The sequence below is a fragment of the Babylonia areolata genome, chromosome 11, assembly GCF_041734735.1.
Source record: "Babylonia areolata isolate BAREFJ2019XMU chromosome 11, ASM4173473v1, whole genome shotgun sequence".
Classification (NCBI taxonomy): Eukaryota; Metazoa; Mollusca; class Gastropoda; order Neogastropoda; family Buccinidae; genus Babylonia; species Babylonia areolata.
In genome coordinates, this window is record NC_134886.1 from 7347927 (window position 1) to 7360653 (window position 12727).

At 42.3% G+C, this 12727-nt stretch overlaps 1 protein-coding gene across 4 annotated transcripts in view; it reads left to right on the plus strand.

Moving 5' to 3' along the window:
* The window catches only part of LOC143287483 (serine/threonine-protein kinase mTOR-like), an 80361-nt gene that overhangs the window by 34316 nt on the left and 33318 nt on the right, over positions 1-12727 (plus strand). For all 4 annotated transcript variants that reach the window (XM_076595499.1, XM_076595501.1, XM_076595502.1 and 1 more), the window contains 10 exons: positions 270-419; positions 1461-1603; positions 3311-3473; positions 5335-5468; positions 6076-6154; positions 6578-6717; positions 7918-8018; positions 10906-11021; positions 11745-11930; positions 12678-12727. The exon at positions 12678-12727 is cut by the window's right edge and continues 76 nt beyond it. In XM_076595499.1, the coding sequence (XP_076451614.1) occupies positions 270-419; positions 1461-1603; positions 3311-3473; positions 5335-5468; positions 6076-6154; positions 6578-6717; positions 7918-8018; positions 10906-11021; positions 11745-11930; positions 12678-12727 (1262 nt within the window). The remainder of the gene's footprint in view (positions 1-269; positions 420-1460; positions 1604-3310; positions 3474-5334; positions 5469-6075; positions 6155-6577; positions 6718-7917; positions 8019-10905; positions 11022-11744; positions 11931-12677) is intronic.

Sequence of the window (12727 nt, forward strand, 5' to 3'; positions counted from 1 at the left end):
AAATAGAGATATTTGCAGGCAGGAAAAAAAAGAAGAGAAAAAGGGATGGTGGTCTCACTGTAGCGACTTGCTCTCTCCAGGGAGAGCAGCCTGAATTTCTTACAGAGAAATTTATTGTGAGAAATATTATTGCAATGTAATGCAATGCAATCCAGTTCAATCCAGTTCAGTCCAATACAATACAATACAATACAATACAATGCAATACAGTAGAATAGGAAATAATGATTATAGCCAGCCAGATGTATGGAGGGACTGTGTGTTTTCAGGGCACGACAGTGGCGGAAGAGGAGGAGATCCCGGTCATTCTGCGGCAGGCCAAAATGAAGCGGCAGGCCCAGAAGGAACGCGAGCAGCAGTCAGAGGCGGACGCCACGACCATCTCCAAGCTCAGCGTCAAGATCGTCAACCTGCACAAGGTAGTCCCTTTGCAGTCATACTGTTCTGTTGCCAGTCAACTTTTTTTTGTGTGCAGTGAGCAAAGCAGCGTTCTTCAGCTTGTCTTTCTGATTGATATTAGTTGATTCTGTTGTATTCTGCTGAGGGATCTGTTTGTGCTTCCTGTGTACATTGACTCTGTTGAATTCTATTGACTGCTGAGTTTTAAATGCTAGGCACCGAGATGAGATGATAAACCAAGGTTCTGTTTGCAGCTTGCACTGAGGGGACATTAAAACCCCCATGATATGAAAAGGGTTGTCCTTGGCCAAAATTATTCAGACAAACCCACTTTGATAGGAAAACAAATAGGCTTGAATGCAGAGAAAAAAAAAACCCAAAGAAAAAAGGGCACTCTCACTATAGCTGTGCCCTCCCTGGGGAAAGCAGCACCCTAAGAAATCTGTTGTGACAAAGAGTAATACACTACACTACACTCCTCTATGCTGCACTGCACTGTTCTGCATTACAATACATTTGTGTGATGACTGTGTGTGTCAGCTGATAAGCAGGGGACGATGCGTGTCCAAAGAGGACTGGATGGAGTGGCTGATGTGTTGTGAGTGTGTGTGTGTGTGTGTGTGTGTGTGTGTGAGTGGGGACAATGCATGTCCAAGGAAGACTGGATGGAGTGGCTGATGTGTTGTGTGTGTGTCAGTCAGTGAATGGGGGCCGATGCATGTCTGAAGAGGACTCGATGGAGTGGCTGATGTGTTGTGTGTGTCAGTTGATGAGCGGGGAACGACGCGTGTCCATGGAGGACTGGATGGAGTGGCTGATGTGTTGTGTGTGTCAGTCGGTGAGCGGGGGACGACGCGTGTCCAAAGAGGACTGGATGGAGTGGCTGATGTGTTGTGTGTGTCAGTCGATGAGCGGGGGACGACGCGTGTCTATGGAGGACTGGATGGAGTGGCTGATGTGTTGTGTGTTGTGTGTGTGTGTCAGTCGATGAGCGGGGGACGACGCGTGTCCAAAGAGGACTGGATGGAGTGGCTGATGTGTTGTGTGTTTGTGTGTGTTAGTCGATGAGCGGGGGACGACGCGTGTCCAAAGAGGACTGGATGGAGTGGCTGAGGAAGCTGAGCATTGAGCTGCTGAAGGAGTCCCCCTCCCCGGCCCTCCGCTCCTGCTGGCACCTTGCCCAGAGCTACACCCAGGTCGCCAAGTAGGTGGTCCTCACTGGTTCTTTTGGTGTTTTAAAAATTAAAAAAAAAAAATTATTTCATATATTATTATTAACCCCAAGATTGCTTATATGATGAGATAACTCAGCGCAAGCATGTACGCTTCGCTGTGACAATGATGAGTTAACTTGTCATTGAAATATTCTGACTTTTCCTTGGTTTGCATTGAGTTCCTTGACAAAAATACTGGTAGCTTTAGCTTGGGGAATCTTTCTAGATTCTGTTCATAGCTAGAAACCCCATCTACGTCATGAGGCAGTCCTTTATTTGAACGTTTTGGATGGGTTACTGCTGCAGTGTTTGCCTGGCTCCTCTCCTCACTTGCTCAACAAAATGTCGGACACCGTGCTCAAGACATGTGATCGTGGTGCACTAAATCAACCAAGATTGCTCTCTTTAGCTGGTGCTCAGAAAGAATTGAAGCGTAAATTCGAAGGAGAAGACAGTGATAAACGTTTATCGGACGATTTGATAGAAAATAAAGGGAGCAATGAAGAGACTGGCCAAGATACGACTGTCAGCTGAGTGGCGCTGGTTGTACAGCTGTAGCAGATGACAGAAAGTGACCGAATTATTAGCAGGACACAGTACGAGTGATTTTCTTGGCACTCAGCCAAGGCAGTCTGATGAGAACTGGATAAAGTGACCGTGTTAGAGGGATGAAGAGGGGGTGGTGACTGAGGGGGCGTGGCCTCACATCCATGCTCTCACTTGAAGAAAATTTTTTTTTTTTATTGTGGTTGTCCAAGTATAATTTGTGTGTGCAGGTGTTATCCATTTGCCCACAAAATATGATATTTTAGTGCAAATTACCTGACTAATGTTTGTAATGAATAAGTTGAAAATGTGACAAAAAACGAAAACACTGATTTCAAAACAACAGCATGTTACTGAAAATATATAACATTGGAAAACATGTGTTTTGTATTCTTTATTCATTTACTTTTCAGAAAATATATACTTTTATAGGTCTTTTATAGAGCACAGAAATTTTTGAAAAAATATATCCATTTTTTGTGAAAAAACCCTGGCAGCTAGATTTCACTTAAATCATATTTCCCTGGAATCGAAAGGCTTAGTTATTTATTTCTTTATTACTATTTTATTTATTTTACTTTTTGTTTTTATTTTATTCATTTAATACCTAGTATAAAGAACAAAGACAGCTTTAACGAATGTTTTTTTTAAAAAAGCAAACGAAACAGCCAACAAAAACAACAAAGAAAATCAGTATATCAGACAGTATTATGGCATTAGAAACTGTTCCCAGCATGTATGTGGTCATTGTCAGATGGATTTTTCATTCAGTTTCTTTTTTGTGTTGTTTAGTCGGTAGGGACCTGATCAAGGCAGCATTTGTGTATTTCATGTGGTGTTATTTCTGTAGGGACCTTTTCAACACAGCATTTATTTATTTCTGTAGGAAACTTTTCACTGCAGTTTTTTCGTATTTCATGTGCTGTTATTTCTGTAGGGACCTGTTCATTGCAGCATTTGTGTATTTCATATTGTGGTGTTATTTCTGCAGGAACCTGTTCAACGCAGCATTGTGTATTTCATATTGTGGTGTTATTTCTGTAGGGACAGGGCCATTGCAGCATTTTTGTATTTTATATTGTGGTGTTATTTCTTCAGGGACCTGTTCAACGCAGCATTGTGTATTTCATATTGTGGTGTTATTTCTGCAGGGACCTGTTCAACGCAGCCTTCGTGTCGTGCTGGACGGAGATGGCGGAGGCGGAGCAGGACGAGCTGACCCAGATGTTGGAGCAGGCCCTGGTGTCCCAGGAGATCCCCGAGGTCATCCAGACACTGCTGAAACTGGCCGAGTTCATGGAGCACACTGACAAGGTCAGTGTTTGTGCTGTTCGCTTGTGAGACTGTGGGTGGGTTTGTTGCATGTGGTGTGTGTGTGTGTGTGTGTGTGTGTGTGTGTGTGTGTGTTACACAAAGATTGGGGATGTAACTTTGGCTAGACACTCTCCACTACAGTAAAATTCTACCCCAGGTAGTTGGGATAGCATATTCCTCCACTGCTGTCCTGATGGTCATAGTCAGGCGCGACTGACTCTCACACATATGCCTGTGTGAGTGTGCGCATGTGTCGGGGCGCGCATGTGTGAGTGCATGAGGGTTCGCCAAGCATGGCCAATTTTTGTTCATATTTTTTTTCTGTCATTTGCCTTATTTGGTATCTTTTACTTCATGATGTTTTAATGTGATTTCTTTTGTATTCATTTTGTTTTATTCTGTTAATGTCTTACACAAACCTGGCATAGGATATCAAGGCGTGATCAGCATGTTGGGTTCATGCGAAGATCAGTCATCTGCTTTTTTTTTTCCCATTTAAAAGTTATTACATAATATTTTTTTAACTGCAGACTTGGTGTAGCATGTGTCAATCAGTCTGCATGCTTTGACACCTTGAAACTGAAACTTGACTTGAAAAAAAAAGAAGAAAGAACTTAACCAATTAGCTGAAACAGGACTGAAAAAAAAGAAAAAATAAAGAACTTAACCAATTAGCTGAAACAGGACTGAAAAAAGAAAGAAAGAAAGAACTTAACCAATTAGCTGAAACAGGACTGAAAAAAAGAAAGAAAGAAAGAACTTGACCAATTAGCTGAAACAGGACTGAAAAAAAAGAAAACAGAAAAAAGAGAGCTTGGCCAGCTAGTTGAAACAGGACTGAAAAAAAAGAAAGAAAGAAAGAACTTAACCAATTAGCTGAAACTGGACTGAAAAAGATAAGAAAAAGAAAGAACATAACTAATTAGCTGACTCAGGACTGAAAAAATAAGTAAAAAGCAAGAACGTAGCCAGTTAGAACTTCGCCAGTTAGCTGAAATAGGAACTAAAAATATCAGTAAAACAAAAGAACTTGGTGCAATAGCCGAGTGGTTAAAGTGTTGGACTCTCAATCTGAGGGTCCTGGGTTCGAATCTCGGTGACCGTGCCTGGTGGGTAAAGGGTGGAGATTTTTCTGATCTCGCAGGTCAACATAATTATGTGCAGACCTGCTAGTGCCTGAACCCCCTTCGTGTGTATACGCATGCAGAAGAACAAATATGCCACGTTCAAGATCCTGTAATCCATGTTAGTGTTTGGTGGGTTATGGAAACAAGAACATACCCAGCATGCACACCCCCGAAAATGGAGTATGGCTGCCTACATGGCAGGGTAAATAAACAAATCGGTCATACATGTTATATGTCTATCTAAGTGTGTGTGTGTGCATGCCTGGAATCTGATTGAATGTACAGGAAACGAATGATGAGCACCCAATGGCAGCTGTCAGTCGGCTCTACCCGGGTAGGCAGCCTGTTGCGCAAATGACCCCGTGTTTGTAAAGTGCTTAGACAAAGGAAAGAACTTAGCCAGTTAGCTGAAATATGACTGATAGAAAAAAAAAAAGAAAAGAAAAAAGAAAGAACTTAGCCAAAGTTAGTTAGCTGACACAGGACTGAAAAAATAAGTGAAAAGAAAGAGCTTAGCCAGTTTAAAAAAAACTTAACCAATTAGCTGAAACAGGACTGAAAACAAAAATGAAAAAAAAGAAGTGAAACAGAAGAACTGTTAGGCAATTAGCTGAACAGGACTGAAAAAAAAACACCCCAAACAAACCCAACTACAAAAAACCACCCCCAAAAACAGAAGAGAAAAAGCAAAAAATTAATGCAGTGAGGTGAAGGTGTCAGTGTATTTTGCACAGGGTCCCCTGCCCCTGGACTGCAAGATGCTGGGGGAGCGGGCCCTGAAGTGCAGGGCCTATGCCAAGGCTCTCCACTACAAGGAGGAGGAGTTCCAGGCACACCCCACCACCAAGACTCTGGAGCAGCTCATCAGGTACGTACGTGTGGTTGTGGGGGTGTGTGGGTGGGGTGGGTATGTGTGTGTGTGTGTGTGTGTGTGTGTGTTCGTTCATTCTTTTGTTTAACGTCTATCCACATTTGTGATTTTAGACAAAAATCTATCATCTCCCCACCCATGCCTTAAATCATCACTACTTTTCCTGTTCCTCTCTCTTGAATTAGCGTTTAAAAAAAAAAAGAGAAAAGAAGAATATAAACAAAATAAAGTAAATGTGTGGGTGTGGGTGTGTGTGTGCAGTGTATGTGTGTTTGTATGTGCGTGTTTGTCAGGGTGGTGGGGGTGGGTAAGCATGTGTGTGTGTGTGTGTGTGTGTGTTGGTGCTATGTCCTCCACATCAGTGACATTGCTCTCATGCAGCCCATCCAGAATCCCTCATGCACAGCTGTGTTTGTTAGGTTGCTCTTTCACTTAATCTATCTGTCTGTCTGCATATATATAATATATATATATATATATATATATTCATATATACATATGTTCTTTTTATTTTGTGTGTGTGCATTGATCAGTTGTTAGTCAGTGGCCAGAGCATCTGTTAACGACTGTTGTTTGTTTGATGGAGAGCGTTGTTGTTGTGCAGCATCAACAACAAGCTCCAGCAGCCAGAAGCTGCAGCAGGGGCACTGGAGTATGCACAGAAACATCATCGCCACGATTTTGTGAGTACACTGTTCATGGCTGTAAGGCTGATGTAGTGGAGTGTACGCTCAGCTGTAAAGCGTCTGCCTAGGTCGTGAGAGAATCTGAGTGCGCTGGTTCGAATCCCACACTCGGCATGCATATGTTTGTGTGTGTGTGTGTGTGTGTGTGTGTGTGTGTGTGATGGATGTGTATGGTGTTTTGTGATTGGTGTGAAAGAGATGTGGGTGTGGGTGTGTGTGTGTGGGGGGGTGATGGATGTGTATGGTGTTTGTGATTAGTGTGAAAGAGATATAAATTGAGAGAGAGACAGAGAGTGACAGGCGGAGACAGAGAGAAAGAGAGAGTATGAAACAGCATTATCATGTTAAAGCATCCACTTTGAACATCTGAGCACACAACCAAGGAACTCTTTTAGTTATTGTGTACCATGTGCTGTGCAGAAAATCCAGGAAAGCTGGTTTGAGAAGCTTCACGAGTGGGATCGGGCTCTGGCGGCCTATGAACAGAAACTGGAACAAAACCCTGAAGACATGAACTTGACCCTGGGCAAGATGAGATGTCTGGAGGCCATGGGCGAATGGTCTGTCTCACAAATAGTATTGATAGTTATGATAATGGGTCCTTATAGCACTGTGTCCAGAAAAGTGCTCTTTGCAAAACATGATATTATGCATAACACATTGTATAAGAGTTACAAGTACACATGTGTACTTGTACCTGCATACTACATAAGCACAATCCTGTTCTAAGTATGCTCTGGTATTCAGGAATCCTTGGCACTGGTTTGTTAAAGGGAAATTAAAAAGTTAAGATATAATGTGTTTTTAATGTCTACTTTTGTTGTATCATTCTTTTCAAATTCCATAATCCAGTGTCTCTGTTTTTTTTCTCAAGACTTTTGATACAAAGTTTTACAGATGCAAGTATGATTTGTGCATGGGCAGTATGAAGTCCAGACTTGTTGGGTAGTAAATGCAATTTAGATGTTGTGAATAGGTTAGTATCACAGTTGCAAACAAATGATACGTGTTTGCTGTTTGTGTGTGTGCATGCGTGCACACCCATGTGTGTGTGTGTGTGTGTGTGTGTGTGTGTCTGTGTCTGTGTCTGTGTGTATCTGTGTTGTGTGTGTGTGTGTGTGTGTGTGTGTGTGTGTGTAGTCTGCTTATATACATATGTACATTTTTATTGCTGTATGTACAACCGCACACATATGTTTGTTCTGTGAATCAGTCCATGTGCTTTGACACTTTCTTGAAACTGAAACTGATTTGTGGCTTAGAATCGTTTCACAAAAGTATTGAACATGTGGGTGTTAAAGTATGTGTGTGTATGTGTGTCTGTGTATGTTATTTCACACTTGACTTGAATATGTGTGTGTGTGTGTGTGTGTGTGTGTGTGTGTACATGCTTATACAAACAAACATACACACCCCCACACATACACTCACACATGTCCTTGCTAAAATGACGATTGTAATAATTGTGATAATAATAACAATACTAATAACAACAACATTAATAATAATAATAATAATGATAATGATAATAATAATAGATCAGTTCTATAGTGCATTCAAATTTCTAAATTGCTTTACAGTAATACAGTCAGATACAGAGTACACTCACCTACACACCCACACCCACCCACACCCTCTCCCATCCACTGCCCCTCCTACACACACACAGACACACACAGACACACACACACACACACACACACACACACGCTCACACACACACAAACAGGTGTGTTAAACAGAAGTGTATACCATTACAGGCAAGCACTGCACCAGCTGGCAGTGGACAAGTGGTCCACAGCGGATAGTGAGACTCGAACCAGCATGGCTCGCATGGCCTCTGCTGCCTCCTGGGGCCTTGGTTAGTGAGCATGAATATTTGTTCATTCATTTAGTCACGTATTGTTTTTTTTTTTAAAATTTAATGTCGCCTTTTTATCAGCAAACATGTCAGCAATTTATTTTTCCGAGATAAAAAAAAGTATTCTTGTATCTTGTGATGTGATGTTGCAGTGTAGTAGGGAATCCATTGTATGGCTTATTTGGTTTTTGCTTTTAGTTAACATGTTTCTTTTCTGCAGGTGTGGGTGTGTGTTTACATATCCATCCAGATGCATGAATGCCTGCATAATTATGATGATAATGGACATTTATATAGCGTGTTTCTCCAGAAATACTGCTCAAAGCGCTTTACATTCCTTTCATCACTTCCTGCCTCCACAGCAATACTCTGATCTCCACCCACACCTGCCCCACCCCCCACACACGGAAGCACATGCCAGAAAACGCTTATTCAACTGAACATTGGAAAGCACCCACCCACCCTTGGCACCCTCCAGAAAACGTCACATCCCTGCAACACACACTCAGACACGCACACACACACAAACGCACGGATGCTCACCAGCAACCTGCCACACATACATGGCAAACAGCCACTCCACAACAAAGCATGCACCCAAAACCCTATCAGGGAAACTGAAAAACAAAAAAAACAAAAACAACTGCTGTTACTGCTGTTGGAAAAGATTGAAAGATTTCAGCGAGACATGCAGACACAGTTGGAATGGGTGATTCAACATTGGAAAGCATTGAGAAATGGGTTGGGTGTTTTGAGGGAGGGGAATAGAATAGAATAGAAAAGAATAGAATAGAATAAAATACTTTTTATTGTCATAAAACCTTAAAGTTTATAAGACACAATGAAACATAAACATGAGCATATTAAGAAGAGAAACATTCATGAACAAATTTCGCCAGCCTTGGCTGTATTTCTGTTAGAAGGATCAGTTCACTAGGCTTTGCATTTGGACGACATATATCGATTAGGAATCTGTATCTGTAAGTATTGTACTTTACACAATTGTCTAAAAGGTGAATCTCATCTTCTAAACTGTTACAAGTATCACACAGTCTTTGTTCTTTCGGTGTATTTTTATATCTTCCCTGTTCGATTTGTAAGTCATGGGCGCTGATTCGTAACATGGTCAGTGCTTTCCTGTGTTGTGTATTTGCTGTGTTCTTTAAATACGGGGAATGACCAGGGAGACAAACTGGTTTCCATGACATGCAGAACTGACAACTGAATCATAGTGAAGGGAGGTTGCTTGGGGTTGGTAACCTCATAAGCTGATAATAGCGAGTGGTATTTCAGGTTTTCAGGTTTTCTTTTTCTTTCTCCAAAATATAGGATGGCAGTCAACTTCATTTGAAGAAATGTTCAAATACACTGGTTATTGTTATTTTTTTTTAATGATTTTGGTTGTTTGTGTTATTATTATAAAAGTTTAAAAAGTTAAAGTTTCCAGACTTTTATGGCCAAAGAGGCAGCAAAACATATTTGCTGTTTCTAGGGTTCAGCACACAAAGGCAGGGCCCGATTCTCTCCTGTTGGTTTTAATGTTCCTGTCTGAAGTCAAGTACCTGTCCTTGGCAGGGTGGAGTGAGGAAAATCAGAGTAAAGTACCTTTCACAAGGACACAACACCATACCGAAATGGGGCCTCAGACTCTTGATCTCCGCTGGACATTGGATTGGAAGTCCACACTTAACAGATTCTGCCACAGCATTCCCATATTATTCTCACTAGTAGTATTATCGTTATTCTTATCAGTGGTAATATGAAGTAAGTTGATGTTTGATCAGCAGTGTATACTGGTGGCAGGAAGGAAGGTGGTAGAATAGTTAAGATGCTGATGTGCCAATACAGATCTGTAAGGCTGTGGGTTGGAGTCCTGGTCTTTCTCCCAGGTTTGAGTGGAAAATGGAACTGAGTGTCCAGTCATTTGGATGAGATTCGTATTCGTATTCGTATTTCTCTTTATCACAACAGATTTCTCTGTGTGAAATCCAGGCTGCTCTCCCAGGGAGAGCGCGTCGCAATACTACCGCGCCACCCAATTTTTTTGTATTTTTTCCTGTGTGCAGTTTTTTTTTTTTTTTTTTTTTTTTTTTTTCTTCTTATTGCAGTGGATTTTTCCGCAGAATTTTGCCAGGAACAACCCTTTTGTTGCCGTGGGTTCTTTTACGTGCGCTAAGTGCATGCTGCACACGGGACCTCGGTTTATTGTCTCATCCGAATGAGTCCGAGATGATAAGTCAATGCCCCTTTTTTGCACTGAAACAGAACCCATGGCAACAAAAGTGTTGTCTTCTGGCAAAATTCTGTATAAGAAGTCTACTCTGATAGGTACAGATATATATGCATGCACTCAAGGCCTGACCAAGCGTGTTGGGTTATGCTGCTGGTTAGGCATGGCTGACAGATGTGATGTAGCGTACATGGATTTGTCTGAATGCCCTGACGCCTCCTTGGGAAACAAATTTGTATTTGTATTTCTTTTTATCACAACAGATTTCTCTGTGTGAAATTCGGGCTGCTCTACCCAGGGAGAGCGCGTCACTACACTACAGCGCCACCCATTTTTGGGGGTATTTTTTCCTGCATGCAGTTTTATTTGTTTTTCCTATCGATGTGGATTTTTCTACAGAATTTTGCCAGGACCAACCCTTTTGTTGCCGTGGTTTCTTTTACGTGCGCTAAGTGCATGCTGTACACGGGACCTCGGTTTATCGTCTCATCCGAATGACTAGCGTCCAGACCACCACTCAAGGTCTAGTGGAGGGGGAGAAAATATCGGCGGCTGAACCGTGATTCGAACGAGCGCACTCAGATTCTCTCGCTTCCTAGGCGGACGCGTTACCTCTAGGCCATCACTCCAAATGAAAGCTGTATGTTGTGTTTGCAGGCCAGTGGGACAGCATGGAGGAGTACATCTGCTACATCCCCCGCACCACCTATGACGGAACCTTCTACAGGGCCGTCTTCGCTCTGCACATGGAGAACTTCCAGCAGGCCCAGCAGGTCAGCTGTCACCAGGGTTGCTCTGTTGTGTTGTCCTTTGTTGTATTTGATTGTATGGTAATTGTTTTATGTGGTATTGTATAGTGTTCTCGCCCTTTCTCCCAAGTTTGACTGAAAAATCAGACTGAGCGTCTAGTCTTTCAGATAAAACGATAAACCAAGGTCTTGTCTGCAGCACGCTTTTGGCGCACTGAGAAAGAACCTATGGCAGCTGTAGTGTTGTGCTCTGGCAAAATTATGCAAAAAAAATAAAAAAGAAAGAAAGAAAAAAAGAAATCCACTCTGATAGGTACACAGATATATGAGCATACCCTCAAGGCCTGACAGGCTGGGGTTATGCTGCTGTCAGACATCTGCCTAGCAGATGTGGTGCAGTGTATGTGGATTTGTCCAAATGCAGTTGGCCTCCAGAAACTGAAACTGAAACAGTATAGTGTTGTGTTTATATTGTGTTGGATTGTATGGTACTGTATGGTATCGTACGGTATTGTGTTGTATCATATTACCATTTGTCACAATAGATGTAAATCTTCTGTGGTAAGCAAACAGTCAAAATAATAAGCATGAAAAACATGTGGGAAAAAAAAGAAATGTGGTGCTGTACACTTCCTGGGGACAGCAGCCCAGATTTCCCACACAGAAATCAGATGTGACAAACAGCACAGCACAGCACAGCACAGCACAGCACAACACAACGCAAACAGGTCACGCCTGTGTTTGCAGTGTGTGGACAAAGCGCGGGACATAGTGGACACAGACCTGACAGCCATGGCCGGGGAGAGCTACAACCGGGCCTACGCGGTGATGGTGAACGTGCAGATGCTGTCGGAGCTGGAGGAGATCATCAAGTACAAGCTGGTCCCAGAGAGGCGGGGCAACATCAAGGAGATCTGGTGGGAGAGGCTCAAGGTGGGGGACACTGTAACTGTACAGCCTTCTGTTTCCCCGCCCCCCAGTTCCCCTTACACACTTTCTGTGTGTGTGTGTGTGTGTGGAAGGGTGGGGGAGATTTGACAGGAGAGGTGGGAGATGTTTGCGAGTTGTGAGTGATGTTACACTGGTTTTTAACAGAGATTTTTTAAGTAATTAATTAATTTATTATTGATTTGTCATTATAAAAAGACATGTATTTATTATAAAAAGACATGTATTTATGTTTTTTATATTCCTATGTCTTAATCATATCAGAAGCACTGGTTTTTAACAGCGATTTTTTAATTAATTAATTAATTTATTATTGTCATGTATTTATGTTTTTTATATTCCTATGTCTTAATCATATCAGAAGTATTTTCAAATGTCGGTTCAATCCCTGACCTGTGCATCCAAGTCGTTTTTGCCTTTTCTTACAGGCTGTCCTTTCTTTGACGTTCTTGCTGTGCATTTTGTCGTCATGTTTTCTAACAGGCTACATGATTATCTCACTTGTTTTGGCCATCAGGCTGAGATTAAGCCTACATGGCCCTCATAAGGAGGGCATGCGGGCCCAGCTCTTATGGCCGCTGCAGACACCTCTGCTCCTCTTCCATCTCCCCTCCTTCCAACCCCCCCTCCATCACACACAGCCTCCAATGTTGTCTCAGACCATCAGGTTTGAATGGTATCTTTTCATCCTCTGTCGAAGAAGTTGACGTGTGACTGTCCTTGGGGTTTCAGGGCTGTCAGAGGAATGTGGAGGACTGGCAGAGAATCCTTCAGGTCCGCTC